Here is an 18,782-nt window from a genome sequence, read left to right as displayed (position 1 = left end):
CACAGAAGATAGGTAAATAGGAAATCGCCTTAATAGATTGAGGCCCTAAATATGTAGGTAGAGAATCCTCCCCTTTTAGGTAGAAGTACCCAGTAGGTAGGTAGGGAATCCCCCTATTAGATAGAAGCCCCCAGTAGGTTGGGAATCCCCCCTTTTAGATAGAAGCCCTCAGTAGGTAGGCAGGTAGGTAGGTAGGGAATCCCCCTATTAAGTAGTTTCCCCCAATAAGTCCTGTTAGTGGTGCAGAACCTTCTCCTTTGCTCTGTTATCCGGAGTGGTGCAGGACTTTGCGATGAAATGACGTCATTGCCCGGCAGGTCCTGCACCACTCCAGATAACGGAACAAACAATGAAGAGGCCTCAGCGCGGGAGCGAAGCGGAGGTGATCTGCAGGTATAGGGGTGAGTATTGGGGGAAACGTCTGCTATCAGTATGGGGATATCCCTGCTTATAACTGTAACAAACCCTCAGTTGTGAGAAGTCCTGCGTCTTCTGCAGGCACACTCATATACTGACAGCAAGCAGAGATCTTGAAAACTGTGAAGAATACAAACATCCGGGTCCATAAAGGTTACAGAACACTGTCGTGATATAACAGATTTATTGTTGTTTATATATAAGAATGTTTCCGTTATTTCTGGTTACATTTTGATACATTTGTTGGCTCTTCTCTGTACTCGTGACATTACTAGTTCTACAGCCTGTCCTGCTCCTGGGATTATATGGGATGTGGGGGTCTGTGATGTCACCGCAGACTGCGCCCTCCATCCCGCCATGTGTGATGTCCTCATACCCTCCTGACAATAGCGCTCGTCTTCTCAGCGTTCTGTATCTAGTCTGTGAGAAACAGCTGGAAAACGCTTCAGAGTCGGTAATGGCCGTGACTCGAAAGAACATGATGAATGAGGAAGAACATGGCCCCAGGGGGGTGAGGCCGCAGCTTTGGAGGACTGATTCATAGATTACACCAGTGCTTCCCAACCAGAGTGCCTCCAGCTGTTTCAAAACTACAACTCCCAGCATGCCCGGACAGCCAACGGCTGTCCGGGCATGCTGGGAGTTGTAGTTTTGCAACAGAAGAATACTTAATTCCCTAGGTGGTGTAGGACAATGTATCCCAACCATTTTTTTTAAACCAATTCCCTTCAGGGTATAAAACCCCCCTGGGACTGAGCCCTTTTTTAGGGTTACCCCTTTAAAATATCACTTTTAATGATTTTTATTAAAATACCCCAATAATGTGCTCAAATAATACAAAAGGTGTATTAAAAACGCAACCAAGTTATTGGATTCAGGTCCTATTCAGACCTTTATTATTCTGGAGGATCATATTCTACTAGTCCCTTTGTTTCTGGGTCAATATTGTTCCCTTATACCAGATACTTCCGGAGCCTCCTTTCTTTCGAAATCCGGATTGCTAATTAAAATACAGATTCCATAGCATCCCCCCCCCCGACGTTTCGCCAATAGGAACGGCTTTATCAAGGTGCAGGAAAGTAAACCAGTAGGCAAGGTTGTCCGGGCATGCTGGGAGTTGTAGTTTTGCAACAGTTGGAGGGCAACAGATTGGACATCTAAACCTTAGGGCAGTGTTTCCCAACCAGGATGCCTCCAGCTGTTGCAAAACTACAATTCCCAGCATGCCCGGACAGCCAATGCATGCTGGGAGTTGTAATTTTGAAACAGCTGAAGGGCCAAAGATTGGACATCCCCCTGACGTTTCGCCGATAGGAACCGGCTTTATCAAGGTGCAGAATAGTAGACCAGTAGGCGAGGTTGTCCGGGCATGCTGGGAGTTGTAGTTTTGAAACAGCTTAAGGGCCAAAGATTGTTCATCTAAGCCTTAGGGCAGTGTTTCCTCAACCAAGATGCCTCCAGTTGTTGCAACACTGCAACTCCCAGCATGCCCAGACATGCTGGGAGTTCTAGTTTTGCAACAGCTGGAATCACCCTGGTTGGGAAACACTGTATCAAAGGAGAATTTCAGTAAAAATGAACTTATCTCCTATGTACAGGATAGGGGACGAGTAGCTGATTGCGGGGAGTCCTGCTTCTGTAACCCCCTGCGATCTCCAGAATGTGCCCCGGCTGTCAGTGAGGAGCGCCTGCTGCAGACGGCCATTCATTCCTATGGGAGTGCCGAAAAGACCTGAGTACAGCATCATTGGCGCTCCCATACAAATGGATGGCGCATGTGCTGCGTACCAGTAGACATCACGCACTCCTCACTAACCCAGCGGCCGGACCCCCCACGATCAGCTAAAGGGAATCTGGGAATCCCCCCTATTAGGCACGTGCTCCCTGTAGGTAGGTTATCCCCTCTATAAGGAAGAGGCTGACATCATCTCTGATAAGGATCATGTTCTGGAGTGTGGAGTCCTCCCCAGGTTACTGTAAGGTACATTACTATACATTACTGATCTGAAAAGTGGCCATACACCTCAGAGCACTGGGGACGGCACTGTATTTTAGCCTCAGCTCTTTCTTGCAGATCATATTTGATTTTTGTATAAGAGACCCCTGGGATTATTTTGCCCCCCCGATCTTGGCCCTCTTCCCTGCGCCCATGGATACCAACAATGAGAAATAAACTCTGCGCAGTGTTACATTGTTTTGCTGCCGTTTCATTTTGGGGAATCTCTTCCCGCCATCGCCACATTTTTCATTTTATTTCTTCTCCTTGAGGCTTCTGGGCGTCTGTTCCTTATTCCCGGGGGGGCTCACTTTTTCTTGTTCGTGGCGCAGTCTCACCGTCCTCCATGTCTTGTTCTCCCTAATCTCTTCCCCACACTTCAGCCGCGCACTTTCCTGTTTCCTTTCCTCCTGTTCTTTCTTCCAGAAATTCCAGCTCGCTGTGTCATGATCCAGCTGCCGGACGGTTCTGTTCGCAGACGCGGTGAGATAGCGCTGGACAACGTCACTTTCACCCCCTGAACTGCTCCTGTTTACTGGGACCGGAAGGGGCTTCTCATGTAATGTTAGAACAAACGCCAACATGGAAGCCACTGCGTGGGCCGGAGGGGTAACCAGACTGCAGCATCTATAATAGGGCTCCCTACTACCGTGCAACATTTATTATACTGGAGGCTTCTTATGGGGCACCGAGCCCTATGGGCCCCCTGGTAACTTCTTATGGGGCACCGAGCCCTATGGCCCCCTGGTAACTTCATATGGGGCACAGAGCCCTATGGCCCCCTGGTAACTTCATATGGTGCTCAGAGCCCTATAGCCCCCTGGTAACTTCTTATGGGGCACAGATCCCTATGGCCCCCTGGAAACTTCATATGGTGCACAGAGCCCTATGGCCCCCTGGTAACTTCATATGGTGCACAGAGCCCTATGGCCCCCTGGTAACTTCTTATGGGGCACAGATCCCTATGGTCCCCTGGTAACTTCATATGGTGCACAGAGCCCTATGGCCCCCTGGTAACTTCTTATGGGGCACAGATCCCTATGGTCCCCTGGTAACTTCATATGGTGCTCAGAGCCCTATAGCCCCCTGGTAACTTCTTATGGGGCACAGATCCCTATGGCCCCCTGGAAACTTCATATGGTGCACAGAGCCCTATGGCCCCCTGGTAACTTCTTATGGTGCACAGAGCCCTATGGGGTCCCCTGGTAACTTCTTATGGGGCACAGAGCCCTATGGGGCCCCTGGTAACTTCTTATGGGGCACAGAGCCCTATGGCCCCCTGGTAACTTCTTTTGGTGCACAGAGCCCTATGGGGCCCCCTGGTAACTTCTTATGGGGCACAGAGCCCTATGGGGCCCCTGGTAACTTCTTATGGTGCACAGAGCCCTATAGGGCCCCCTGATAACTTCTTATGGGGCACAGAGCCCTATGGCCCCCTGGTAACTTCTTATGGGGCACAGAGCCCTATGGGGCCCCTGGTAACTTCTTATGGTGCACAGAGCCCTATAGGGCCCCCTGGTAACTTCTTATGGGGCACAGAACCCTATGGCCCCTGATAACTTCTTATGGGGCACAGAACCCTATGGGCCCCGCAGGGACCCTGACCCTTTTGGATTTAGCAGACTTATTTCTCATTCCCTGCTCTGTTAGCAAATCTTAAAGCAGTGCTTCCCAACCAGCTGTTTGAAAACTACAACTCCCAGCATGCCTGGATTGTCTCTGTAGTTTTGCAACAGCTGGACGGGCTCTGGTTGGGGTCAGAAATCAAACATTACGTCACTGTGTAATATAAATCTTGGGTTATTTTTTGTTTAGATATTTTTTTGCACTGTTCACCAGCCTGCAGTGTAAAGAATAGAGGTTTTATTGTTTTTGCATTCTAGTTGTCATGGCGACATCGAGATGTTTTAATGCGTGTAATCCCATTGTTTCTCTCCATCAGTGATCCCTTACCGGTGGCTTTCCAGGTGTTGCAAAACTACAACTCCCATCATGCTCTGAGAGCCACAGGTTTAAGGTCTGGACCAATGAGCTGAGGATCTAGACCAGTGTTTCCCAAACAAGGTGCCTCCAATTGTTGCAATACTACAACTCCCAGCATGGAGACAGCCTCTGGGAAGCAGTTGGGAATCTTTGGTCTAGACCCTAGGTGTCAATCGCAAAACCACCGATGGCTGTCTGGGCATGCTGGGAGTTGTAGTTCTGCAAAAGCTGTTAGCTGCAGGTAGGACCCCTTTGGCCTAAACAAATTTTTCTCATCCTGTGACTTCATCTGTTGCAAAACTACAACTCCCAGCATGCCCCGACAATCTTCGGCTATAGCTATAATCTGATCAGAAAGAAGAGGAAGTCATTTATTTGTGTAGCGTTAGCTTAACTGCGGCACCTCGTATGGCTGTCTGTTCCTCCTCCCGTGATAGATAAGGTTGTCTCGTCTATGTGTATTGTGTGTGTTGTGCTTCGGCGTTGACTGATGAGTAATCGGATCGTCTGCAGCTTGTACACAGGAGAACGCTCATCCAGGTGCCAGCGCTACATGAGTCAAGGGAACGGAACTCATCGTAATGGCTGCCTGCTGAAAGCTGCGCCCAGGTGGTCTCTGCCGTCAGCACTCAGCCTGGGCTACATAGGAATAGATAGAGGATATATAGACGACGTATCGCTCTAATAGGAACGTAAATGGTTTGTTCACCCGTTGTGTAAAGTGCAGCTACATCTCTCCTCCTATGTCTTCACGCTGGAGATGAATTGTAGCATTATTGGGTACACAGCCGCCCTATAGAATTGCTGTGTCCGCTCCTTCCAGGTCTGTTGATCTGCAACCTGAAGAAGAGCTCTTGGAACCCCGAAACGTTGATTTTTTCTTTCTGACATAGTGTTATTTTACTGCAGATGGATAACTGTGATAGCCTGGGGGGTGTAGGGTATGGGGAGTGTAGCTGTGCGGTGATTAAAGGGTGCTTGTTAACTCTTGCTATTCGTGACGCCAGGGTGAGGGCTCTTCAGTAATGCTTGTCCTACCTCCACCCTTCCCAAGAGCGATAGGGAGGTAGATAATAATAGAATGTCCACAACCGGAGAGTTTTCTGCAACAGGTATAACTTTTACTGAAGATTTTCTGCAAGCTTCATAAACAGAACAGTCTCTATGCATACAACTGCTTTCTTTGGAGATTGACAAAGGTTGGGACTTTAGCACTTTAGAGTTTTTAAGGTATTATGCGCTGTTCCACTGGATTTAGGGGATTTAGTTGCGGTCCAGTAGTCACACTAGCATTAGCGGGGATTAGTTTAGAACTCACGGTTTTAGTTCAGCTGAGGCCGGTAGGTTTTTCAGGCCTAGCGTGTCTTTGCAAGTTGCGCAGATCCGTCCAGCTAGTCCGGCATCCACGAGAGCAGCAACCCAAGAGAGGGATAATTGGCTACAGCTCCCTTATATGGGCAGGGGCTGGACTAATGCTAATTGGTCCATACTTGTGTCAATCACCATTACAAAGGATTGTCGGCAACACGTGACTCAAGGACCTCCAAAGGTCCTCCAACATACCATAGAGGATATTAACATGGTCACATGACCGAAGGTCCTGCGACACTAAACAAGGTAAGTACTTTACATTATCCTATATATATACTATTATTAAATATATACATGTATTAACATTAGAGCATTAGAGTAGAGGAGAGGCGACTAGGGGCTGTCCCACCTGGGGGACCCCACCTGAGTGCAGTTACTCTGACTTTGGGGACCTCTACACTAGGTACGGTATGCAATACGGTACCGGGACCCCACATAACAATAAAGCTAAAAGCATTTAAGAAAACGTATCACATATGGTGTGAATAAACAAACTACATTTCTTCGCAACTTTTGGAGCGGTGCTTTATCTTGTGGGCGTCCATATTGGGGGTAGTAGTTGCACCTTCCTGAAGACTTGCACCCAGCAGTTACATTGACATGGCATGGCAGCCACTGCTGCAGTGAGGAGTGCTGGAAGAAAGAGCAGCCTATCACTGCTGGGGCTTTAGGAGACTGGGAAAGCTGGGTGGCACGCAGTATGCATGTCATTCTGCTTTCCCAGTCTCCTGAAGAGCTCTATGAGCCCCTGAAACAGTGTGTTACAACCAAGAAGCCTCCAACTGTTGCAAAACTACAACTCCCAGCATGCCCGGACAGCCGTTGGCTGTCCGGGCATGCTGGGAGTTGTAGTTTTGCAACAGCTGGAGACACACTGTTTAAAAAATGCTGTTATAGGGTCAGTTTTTCTTTTCCATTGATGGTTCGGGGAGGAAACCATCGCCGTCCGCCATATAAGCTCAGGGGCTTCACTTCAGATTACTCGGAAAATAATTATGGGGAAATGAGAAGGCACTTTACCCCCCCAGGGCGACACTTGTGTGACGGGCAGATGATGGGCGCTGGATTACGACGTAACACTCGGATGACAATTTCTCAAGCACTTGAGGGGGGGATGGGGGCTTTGAAGCCAGATGGGAGGAAGAGACCCCTCACAGCCATTACCCGCTCCAGTCATTACACACTCAGCTATGTTAACAGCATCATTAGGATCAGTGAGGAGCATGGCCGCCGTGTAGCCCCGGGGCAGCCTTCGTTTTTTCCCAGGCTGCTTTTATCTGTGATATAATATCGGAGTCGCTATTTAAGACTCTGAAAGATTAAAGGATAATTCCGGCCATAAGATCAAGGCACGTCCTGTCCTCTGCTATCTGGGTGCACGGGGGTTAATCCCTCTGGGTCCCCCTGCAATCAGGACTGTCCCTGCTGGGTAAAGGACGAACGATATCTGTCATACAAGGCAGTGTTTCCCAACCAGGGTGCCTCATGCTGTTGTAAAACTACAACTCCCAGCATGCCCGGACAGCCTAGATCAGTGGTCTCCAAATTGTAGCGGCAACTGGCTACTTAAACCAGTGGGGCAGGGAAGGGTTAAAGGGGTATTCCAGGGGGAATATTTTTTTTTTTATATCAACTGGCTCCAGAAAGTAAAACAGATTTGTAAATTACGTCTATTAAAAACAAATCCTTCCAATAATTATCAGCTGCTGAAGTTGAGTTGTTCTTTTCTGTCTGGCAACAGTGCTCTCTGCTGACACCTTTGTCTGTCTCGGGAACTGCACAGAGTAGAAGAGGTTTGCTATGTGGATTCGCTTCTACTTTGGACAGTTCCTGAGACAGGTGTCATCAGAGAGCACTTAGACAGAAAAGAACAACTCAACTTCAGCAGCTCATAAGTACTGGAAGGATTAATATTTTTTTAATAGAAGTAATTTACAAATCTGTTTAACTTTCTGGAGCCAGTTGATATATATATAAATAAAAGTTTTTTTCCTGGATAACCCCATATAGGATTGTATGTATTGACCAATGTTTTCAAACCAGGGTTCCTCCAGCTGTTGCAACACTACAACTCCCAGCATGCCCAGAAAGCCTTTGGCCGCAATGACATCATCTAGGTCAGTGTTCCCTAACCAGGGTGCCTCAAGCTGTTGCAAAACTACAACTCCCAGCATGCCTGGACAGCCTCCGGCTGTCCTGGTGTTCTGGAAGTTAGAGTTTTGCAACAGCTGGAGGCTCACTGGTTGGGAAACTCTGGACTAGGCCAATGTTCCCCAACCTGTGGCTCCCTGTTTGTTGGGAAACTACAACTCCCAGCATGGTAGTTGTGATTTTCAGACAGATGAAGAGCCACAGGTTAGATTAGATGTCTTTATAGGATGACGTGTGCAGCACTCCCCCTAGTGGTGGCTGCTGTTAGCAAGAAATCTATCATATGATCCTCTACATGTAGAACAACAATAGGATCCATTGATTCTGTAGTGGAGATCTGCCCTGGTATTTCCTGTGATCTGTTTTATCGCTCTGCGGCGCTGACGTCGCCCCCCATCCTGTGTGTTCGCCCCTTGTAGTGCACACGTGTGTCTCTGCTCAGTGTTACTCTGAGGGGCAGCCATTCCGGGTCATTTACTTCTCGGCATCTGAATTTAGTTTAGTGGGAAGCGTCCCTGTCGGGCAGATCCTGTATATACATCATAGACGACCATATAGCTGCCATCTGCTTCACATAAAAATGGAGGGGGGGGGGCTGTATGAGGCAGCGGGAGGAGATTTCACATTAGTGTAAAGTTAGGATAAATTCATCACTAGATTGTATTCACCTGTCCGCCTAGAACAGGATGTCGCCATATACTGTGGCGGAGAGCGGCAGGTGCCATACATTTCAATGGGCCAAACTGAGTCACCTAGTGACTCCAGCCGTATACAGTAATTTCACCGGACTCACCAGATCACGCTATCGGGTCTGGTTATAATAGTAAATACGGCCCAAACACTAAGGGACTTTGACGCAGTATAGGCCGGACGCAAACTGATACCTGTGACGAAAAGACGTCACGCATGCTCCCTCAATGCAAGCCTTTTGGAGGGGGCGTGGCAGCCATTACACTCCCTACCATTGACTTGCATTGAAGGGGCGGGGCATGACATCATGAGGGGGGCGGGACTGTGACATTTCGAGTCGTCGGCTCTAAGCCTTCGGAACATTTTGTTCTGAACGCTAAGCAGCGGAGTACCCCTTTAAATCCCACCAAGGACAACATCTGCAAAGAGTTTGTATGTTCTCTCCGTGTTTGCGTGGGTTTTTTACCACACTTCAAAACACACTGATAGGTTTGGATTGTGCGCCCCAATAGGGACAGGGGCTAATTTGAGTGTACAGCACCGGGGACCCATGACATCACAGGCCTGCCCCCTTTTGCCACCACGCCCCATCCCATAGACTTGCATTGAAGAGGCGGGGAGTGACATCACGAGGGGGCAGGGCCGTGACATCACAAGTCCCTGCCACCGGCTCTAAGCGTTACTAATGCTGAGCAGCGGAGTACCCCTTTAAATCCCACCAAGGACAACATCTGCAAAGAGTTTGTATGTTCTCTCAGTTTTTGCCTGGGTTTCCTCCGGGTTTCCTTCCACACTTTAAAACATACTGATAGGTTTAGATTGTGCGCCCCAATGGGGACAGGGACCAATCTGAGTGCACAGCGCTGCGGAATCTGTGTGCGCTATATAAATAAAGAGTTGATAATAATAATTCTTTCTGCGTAAATGCATTTCCGGCTATGGAGACAGCGCATTTCTCTGGATATTCCGCTATGAACGGGGCCTTAAGGTTGAACTTTTATCTCTGCTGTTACCAAAAACAAATGTAGCCTTATGGAGTGTGAGACAGTGCTAGAGGTGTACCACCATAAACTGGGGTCTGGTCAGATGGTAAATGGCACAGGCCCAGGCTTGAAGTGGTTAAAGGGGTATTTCATGAAAAAGTTGATTTCTAAATTACTTATGTTAAAAAAAATCTTAGTCCGTCCAGTACTTATCAGCTGCTGAAGTTGAGTTGTTTTTTTTTCCTGTCTAACCACAGTGCTCTCTGCTGACACCTTTCTGGAGCCAGTTGATATGAAAAAAATTTATAAAAAATGTTTATTTTTTTCATGGAAAACCCCTTTAACAATAAAACCACCCAAATAATCGGTAACACCGGCCGCCATCCTTCCCACAGCCATAATGTTTATACCCGCAGAGCGCACAGACGTACACACATTACACCATGACATCACCGCACAGCCGGCGCAGGTGACATCACAGCCTCACAATGTCACCAACACTACAGGCTGAGTGCTTAATGATTCCACGGTGGGATGAGTCACGTCTGCCCGGAACCCGCCGAAACCCTAATAGAATAGAATAGCCACTGATGAAAACCACACATGACGTCATTTCAATTAGAATGTGCAAAAAAAACATTTAATGTATATAATGTATAAAGAACAGACAGAATGCATGAAAATAATGGGGGCCTTCAGGTCACTTTGTGTCTTCAGGCCTCCTGTCCCCTCACAGCTTCTTCATCTTATCTTCATGTCGGTAAAGGCCATTTTTATATTAAAATCTATTACAGGTCATTTATTACTTTTCTTTTAAAAATTGTTACCTTTTTTTTTTTGATTGGAACAATACACATTAAGTTCTGCACCAATGAGCTGATGGTTTAGACCAGTTTTTCCCAACTAGTGTGCCTCCAGCTGTTGCAAAACTACAACTCCCAGCATGCCCGGACAGCCAAAGGCTGTCCGGGCATGCTGGGAGTTGTAGTTTTGCAACAGCTGGAGAGCCACAGGTTGGGAAACACTTCTCTATAAGATGACATTGCAGCCAAAGATTGTCAGGGCATGCTGGGAGTTGTAGTTTTGCAACAGCTGGAGGCTCACCAGTTGGGAAACACTGCTCTATAATATGACATTGCAACCAGGGATTGTCAGGGCATGCTGGGAGTTGTAGTTTTGCAACAGCTGGAGGCTCACCAGTTGGGAAACACTGCTCTAAAAGATGACATTGCAGCCAAAGATTGTCAGGACATGCTGGGAGTTATAGCTTTGCGACAGCTGGAGGCTCACCGGTTGGGAAACACTGCTCTATAATATAACATTGCAACCAGAGATTGTCAGGGCATGCTGGGAGTTGTAGTTTTGCCACAGCTGGAGGCACACCAGTTGAGAAACACTGCTCTAAAAGATGACATTGCAGCCAAAGATTGTCAGTGCATGCTGGGAGTTGTAGTTTTGCAACAGCTGGAGGCTCACCGGTTGGGACTAGACCAATGTTCCCCAACCTGTGGCTCCCTGTTTCTTGGAAAACTACAACTCCCAGCATGGTAGTTGTGATTTTCAGACAGATGAAGAGCCACAGGTTGGACAAGACGTCTTTATTGGATGACGTGTGCAGCACTCCCCCTAGTGGTGGCTGCTGATAGCAAGAAATCAATCATATGACTGCTGCTGGGGGATAATTTACTATACATCTTACACGATTTTTTTGTCTTTGACTTTTGTAGCAGCATAATGTGGTCTTTGATGAGGACGGACACAGTGATGGTGCGGAGCACAGGGCAGGCAGTGTTGTCATAGGGACATTTTCTATAAAAACTAATCCCCCTCAATGTCCACCTTCTTGTTCCCGCTATATCAGCCGCGGTCATGTGATCCCTCATGAGGACGGACACAGTGATGGTGCTGAGCTCAGGCCAGGCAGTGTTGTCATGGGGACACTGGAGCGGAGCATGTTCCCTGTGTGGTGATGGCGCCAACCAATGGCGAGGCGTATGCGCGATAACCTATATTTCCTATAATGTAGCGGTTGGCAGCGATTGACCTGAATATGATGTAACAAAAAAAGAGACTTTAAGAGGTGATTTCACTTATTAGACTATAAGACCGCTGATGTGTTGTTTCCCGTAGCAACCAATCACACGGCACGGTTTATCATGAAGAATAATAAAAGCTGCTCTCTGATTGGTTGCTAGGGGTCGCGTCCTGTGCTCCACATGTGCTTTTATATTTAATAAGCCCAACGGGTTTATAAAGGAGTAAAACGATCTGAATGTGGATTTTGGCAAAAAGATATAAATTGGTTATAAATGGTCTGGTGAGCTCTGCTGCCCCCTTGTGGTTGAATAGGAGTATTGCAGTCATCTTTGTCATTTACTATAATACTATGCAGAGGACCTTTGTAAAGCAGTGTGCCTCCAGCTGTTACAAAACTACAGGTCCCAGCATTCCCGGACAGACATTCCGCTGCAATGGCATTATCTAGAGCAGTGCTTCCCAACCTGTGGCTCTCCAGCTGTTGCAAAACTACAACCTCGAGCATGCCCTGAAAGCCTTTGGCTGCAATGGCATCATCTAAAGCAGTGTTCCCCAACTTGTGGCTCTCCAGCTGTTGCAAAACTACAAGTCCCAGCATGCCCGGACATCTTTTGGCTGCAGTGGCATAGTCTAGAGCAGTGTTCCCCAACCTGCGTCTCCCCAGCTGTTGCAAAACTACAACCCTCAGCATGCCCTGACAGACTTCGGCTGCAATGGCATCGTCTAGAGAAGTGTTCCCCAACCCGTGGCTCTCCAGCTGTTGCAAAACTACAACCCCCCAGCATGCCCTGACAGCCTTTGGCTGCAATGGCATAATCTAAAGCAGTGTTCCCCAACTTGAGGACCTCCAGCTGTTTCAAAACCACAACCCCCAGCATGCCCTGACAGCATTTGACTGCAATGGCATCATCTAAAGCAGTGTTCCCCAACCTGTGTGCCTCCAGCTGTTGCAAAACTACAAGTCCCAGCATTCCCTGACAGCCTTTGACTGCAATGGCATCATCTAAAGCAGTGTTCCCCATCCTGCGTCTCTCCAGCTGTTGCAAAACTACAACCCCCAGCATGCCCAGACAGCCTTCGGCTGTCTGGGCATGCTGGGAGTTGTAGTTTTGCAACAGCTGGAGGCACACTGGTTGGGTAACACTGTTATAAACCTTTAATAATTATTCTGACATAGACAATCCATAGCTGTAACAAAGTTTTCTCTCTTATCTCTCTCCAGCTCCTCCGCAGTTTGTGGATTTCCCTCTGGATGTAGAAGTAGACGTCGGGGAGAGCGTGCATCTTCTCTGCAGCGCCGAGGGGAGCCCCACCCCCACCGTTTCCTGGTTCCGCCAAGATGAAGGCCCGGTGTTACCCTCCGGAACCACAGACATCATCGACGGTCCCGGCTCCAACACAATCCACGTGAAAAGTAAGGCGACTCTGCATTTGACAAAAACTATATGCATATGAGAAAAACTTTATTATAGAAAATTATACAAAAATTATGGCAAAAATTCAATAATCCATCCGGCGGTATCAGCGCCATTAAGCACAATTTCTGCCCGCAGATGATCGCAGCTCCATTGTTAATGCTGTGCCTTTTATTTTCCTAGTCAATAATAATCTCCCCGTTTTTCCTTTTTTTTTTTTCAGTCGCCAGACCGGAGGACACCGGCGTGTACGTGTGCGAGGCCAGGAACCCCTTCGGTTGGGTGCAGGCCGAGATCCTGCTGACAGTCACCGGACTCGGTAAGGGATGCCAAGAGACACATCTTATGTGCGCCATTTTTTTTTTGGGTGGGGCTGAAAAGAAAGCTCCAGAAATATAAAAAAAACATGTCTAGCGGCGGAGTACCCCTTTAACGCTATTTCACAAGCAAACATCAATTCTTTTTTTTTTTTTTGTATTTCCCAGTGGCCCCGCAGATATCTGTGGCCCCATCTGAGATCACTGTTCTTGAAGGAGATCCTGCGTCCCTCCCCTGCGCGGTCGCTGCTGGTAACCCGCTCCCTGTGCAGCGATGGCTGAAGAATTCTAGACCTGTAAGTAGTTACTGATTTCCTGATAGGTCAGGTGCTTCACAGATAAAGGGGAGATCTACTGCTTAGTTTTATGTTTCTCGACCAGGGTGCCTCCAGCTGTTTTGATAAAACTACAACTCCCAGCGTGCCCGGACAGCCTTTGGCTGTCCGGGCATGCTAGGAGTTGTAGTTTTGCAATGGGGTCATTGTCTGAAGCCTCATCCAGCATCCACATGAATATCTACATCCTGCCTTATGCATTTTAGGATGTAGACCTAGATAAGGATGGGGATTTGGATTAATGTTGCTGTGATAAGACTATCCTCAGGTTGTGTGCGGTATTGCATCTTACTTCCATTCGCTTCAGTGGAACTGAACTGTAATACCACACACAGGACAGGAGTGGCGCTGTTTCTGATAGAAATCAGCTCTGTTTTTCTAATCCCGGATACTCCCTGAATGTGTGGGGCCAGGCAGTGTTGTCATAGGGAAACCAGAGCAAAGCAGCAGATTGTGAATTAATAAATGTTTTATTCTTTTCTGCTTTTTTTGTTGTTGAGAATTTAAGTGACGAAACAACAGATGATTCATAGTGCTCTTCATTTATTCGTAGGTTATAGTCTAATCTGCAATACTACACCACAAAAACGAATGCATTCAATAGTGCAACATTGTATCAGAGCAGAATGCACATAACAGTGCAACATTGTATCAGAGCAGAATGTATGCAACAGTGCAACATTGTATCAGAGCAGAATGTATACCACAGTGCAACATTGTATCAGAGCAGAATGTATACAACAGTGCAACATTGTATCAGAGCAGAATGTATACCACAGTGCAACATTGTATCAGAGCAGAATGTATACAACAGTGCAACATTGTATCAGAGCAGAATGTATGCAACATTGTATCAGAGCAGAATGCACATAACAGTGCAACATTGTATCAGAGCAGAATGTATGCAACATTGTATCAGAGCGGAATGCACATAACAGTGCAACATTGTATCAGAGCAGAATGTATGCAACAGTGCAACATTGTATCAGAGCAGAATGCACATAACAGTGCAACATTGTATCAGAGCAGAATGCACATAACAGTGCAACATTGTATCAGAGCAGAATGCACATAACAGTGCAACATTGTATCAGAGCAGAATGTATGCAACAGTGCAACATTGTATCAGAGCAGAATATGCATAACAGTGCAACATTGTATCAGAGCAGAATGCACATAACAGTGCAACATTGTATCAGAGCAGAATGTATGCAACAGTGCAACATTGTATCAGAGCAGAATGTATGCAACAGTGCAACATTGTATCAGAGCAGAATGTATACAACAGTGCAACATTGTATCAGAGCAGAATGTATACACCAGTGCAACATTGTATCAGAGAAAAATGTATACACCAGTGCAACATTGTATTCGGGCAGAATGTATGCAACATTGTATCAGCAGATTGAATGCAACAATTCTACATTGCATCGGAGCAGAATTCATTGGGCAGTGAAGGGGTTACATTGCCGGATTCCTATCAGGCACTGATGTAAACCTGTTCCCCAATCACCGCCTCTGCTCTAGGTATCTGCAAAGTGTTTTTATTATCTCTGCGTCTGATCTGCGTTCGCCTTTGAAGGAATAAATGCCGCAGCCGACGGCGTCTTAAGTATTCGCATATGTTCTCACTGTTCTCGCCTCTTTCTCTCCCACCAGCTGCAGTTCCTATGGCGTCACTCTATCGATGAGGACGGCAGACTGCGCATAGAGCCGGCCCTGAGAGAGGATTCTGGGAGCTATGTCTGCGAACTCTCCAACGCCGCCGGATCGACCAATCACAGCATCCGCCTGCTGGTTCAAAGTAAGAAGCAGATGGGGGGGGGGGGGTTGCGTGACAACGCTGCAGGGGTCACTTTCATTCTCTACACCAGGAGGCCTCCAGGAGTTGGAAATCTACAACTCTGCTGGGAGTTGTAGTGGTCCAACAGCTGGAGGCACACTGAATGGGAAACACTGCAATAATAAAGACGTATTTAAATGTGAGATTTTTTTAATTGCAATTATTAAATACAAAGCCAGCCACCAATGATAAGTGGAGAAACATATATAAAAGAAATAATGAGACTTCTGAGTTTTCTAATCCAGATTTATTCTAAACAACTAAAAAAAATAATAATAAAAATATTGATATATACACATACAGTGGGGCAAAAAAGTATTTAGTCAGCCCCCAATTGTACCCGTTCTCCCCCTTATAAAGATGAGGCTGTAATTATCATCATAGGTTATAACCTCAACTATGAGACAGAATGAGAAAAATCCATAAAATCACATTGTCTGATTATTAAAGAATTTATTTGCAAATTATGGTGGAAAATAAGTATTTGGTCACCTACAAACAAGTAAGATTTCTGTCTCTCACAGACCTGTAACTTCTTCTATAAGAGTCTCCTCTGTCCTCCACTCGTTACCTGTATTAATGGCTCCTGTGTGAACTTGTTATCAGTATAAAAGACACCTGTCCACAACCAACAGTCACACTCCAAACTCCACTATGGCCAAGACCAAAGAGCTGGCGAAGGACACCAGAAACAACATTGTAGACCTGCACCAGGCTGGGAAGACTGAATCTGCAATAGGCAAGCAGCTTGGTGTGAAGAAATCAACTGTGGGAGCAATTATTAGAAAATGGAGGACATATAAGACCACTGATAATCACCCTTTATCTGGGGCTCCACACAAGATCTCACCCCGTGGTGTCAAAATGATCACAAGAACGGTGAGCAAAAATCCCAGAACCACACGGGGGACCTAGTGAATGACCTGCAGAGAGCTGGGACCAAAGTAACAAAGGCTGTCATCAGTAATACACTACGCTGCCAGGGACTCAAATCATGCAGTGACAGACGTGTCCCCCTGCTTAAGCCAGTACATGTCCGGGCCCGTCTGAAGTTTGCTAGAGAGCATTTGGATGATTCAGAAGAAGATTGGGAGAATGTCATATGGTCAGATGAAACCAAAGTAGAACTTTTTGGTAAAAACTCAACTCGTCATGTTTGGAGGAGAAAGAATGCTGAGTTGCATCCAAAGAACACCATACCTACTGTGAAGCATGGGGGGGGGGGAAACATCAGGCTTTGGGACTGTTTTTCTGCTAAGGGACCAGGACGACTGATCCGTGTAAAGGAAAGAATGAATGGGGCCATGTATTGTGAGATTTTGAGTGAAAACCTCCTTCCATCAGCAAGGGCAGTGAAGATGAAACATGGCTGGGTCTTTCAGCATGACAATGACCCCAAACACACCACCTGGGCAATGAAGGAGTGGCTTCTTAAGAAGCATTTCAAGGTCCTGGAGTGGCCTAGCCAGTCTCCAGATCTCAACCCCATAGAAAACCTTTTTAGGGAAAGTCCGTGTTGCCCAACGACAGCCCCAAAACATCACTGCTCTAGAGGAGATCTGCATAGAGGAATGGGCCAAAATACCAGCAACAGTGTGTGAGAACCTTGTGAAGACAGAAAACATGTGACCTCTGTCATTACCAACAGTGTGTGAGAACCTTGTGAAGACAGAAAACATGTGACCTCTGTCATTACCAACAGTGTGTGAGAACCTTGTGAAGACAGAAAACATGTGACCTCTGTCATTACCAACAGTGTGTGAGAACCTTGTGAAGACAGAAAACATGTGACCTCTGTCATTACCAACAAAGGGGATATAACAAAGTATTGAGAGGAACTTTTTTTATTCACCAAATACTTATTTTCCCCCCATAATTTGCAAATAAATTTTTAATCAGACAATGTGATTTTATGGATTTTTCTCATTCTGTCTCATAGTTGAGGTTATAACCTATGATGATAATTACAGCCTCATCTTTATAAGGGGGAGAACTTGTACAATTGGGGGCTGACTACTCTTTTCCCCACTGTATATATATATATATACAATATCCAAAAGGCAGCGACACTCCAATACAAATACAAACAAAAAAGTTTTATTTCACACAAACGTGAGGCAATGTTTCAGCTCGCTCACCTAGCCATATCCCGGCCCTTGAAAATGGTTGTTGAGCGAGCCGAAACGTTGCCTCACGTTTGTGTGAAATAAAACTTTTTTCACCTATTTGAGTGCCGCTGCCTTATGGATATTGTAGCTGTAGTGGATCCTGGACCCGGCCCGGACACAGCGTGCACCCGAGCACTTCTTTTGTTGGTGTGCTGCTTTCCTGGATTGTGCCGTATATAGATATCTATAAATATAAAGTAATATTTCATATTAGAGAAAAATGCCTCTTTGCTGGCTTATCGTCACCTTTTCTCCTTTCTCCTAAGCCCATTGCCAATTAAAAAGTAAAACTGCTATAAGGCTATGTTCACACTACGTTCGTGCCCCAGTTAGTCGAATACGTCTTCATCCAGCCATAAATGGTCCGCTGAGCTTTTAAAATTGCGCATACGTCCCCATCACTGGGTGTGACTCTGTTCAGCAGACTCAGGGTGACTCCATAGAAAGCAATGGGTCCACTTCTTCCAATAACAGTATATGTTGGCTTCCCACTTTTGGCTAACAGGGCACGAACATAATGTGAACCTACCCTAAGTGCATTTTTCCCATCTTAAGATCTTAGGATCAGCTCACTGAGAGATCAGGTTACAGCTGCCAATAAAAGTCAAAGGAGTGGGGGGCTGCAGGGCAAAAAGACACAGACAAGCTCTTGAAAACTTTAATGAGTGTTATATCTCCCCAGTGCTGGATTCACAGCTTACACTAATCAGTACTACTATAAAATGTCTCCCATGCTGCTGTGCAATCTTACCACCACTCCTGTAGTGACAAGTTACACTTCTCTGTACTGCTCTATAATGTCCTCAATGCTGCTTCTGCTTTTGTAGGGGTGTTATAGAGATTTAGAGGAGCAGAATCCTTCCTTCTGAGCACAGTGTATGGAGACATCATAGCAGATAGTCTACACCCAGCAGCTCAGGGACAACTGAACCTTAGAGATGGAGTCTGCAGAGGGGAAAACTGGTGAATAATGTTATATAATAGACAGAAGTAGCACAGCTATAAATCTGCAGACGTGATATTAGTGCAGCATTCAAATTTTTCTTATTGCATCCTAATGATACATAAATACATAA

The 18,782-nt window shown here is 46.4% G+C and overlaps 1 protein-coding gene across 1 annotated transcript in view; it reads left to right on the top strand.

The window, feature by feature from the left end:
• HMCN2 (hemicentin 2) overlaps positions 1-18,782 on the top strand; it is a gene marked incomplete in the record, with an annotated part of 213,000 nt that overhangs the window by 74,697 nt on the left and 119,521 nt on the right. Inside the window, 4 exon segments of the mRNA XM_056539579.1 lie at positions 12,851-13,042; positions 13,267-13,362; positions 13,529-13,656; positions 15,355-15,499. Of these exon segments, the coding sequence (XP_056395554.1) occupies positions 12,851-13,042; positions 13,267-13,362; positions 13,529-13,656; positions 15,355-15,499 (561 nt within the window).

Source organism: Hyla sarda, chromosome 9 (assembly GCF_029499605.1).
Source record: "Hyla sarda isolate aHylSar1 chromosome 9, aHylSar1.hap1, whole genome shotgun sequence".
Taxonomy (NCBI): domain Eukaryota; kingdom Metazoa; phylum Chordata; class Amphibia; order Anura; family Hylidae; genus Hyla; species Hyla sarda.
The sequence above is the reverse complement of the archived record's forward strand: the minus strand, read 5'-3'. Positions and strand labels throughout refer to the sequence as shown.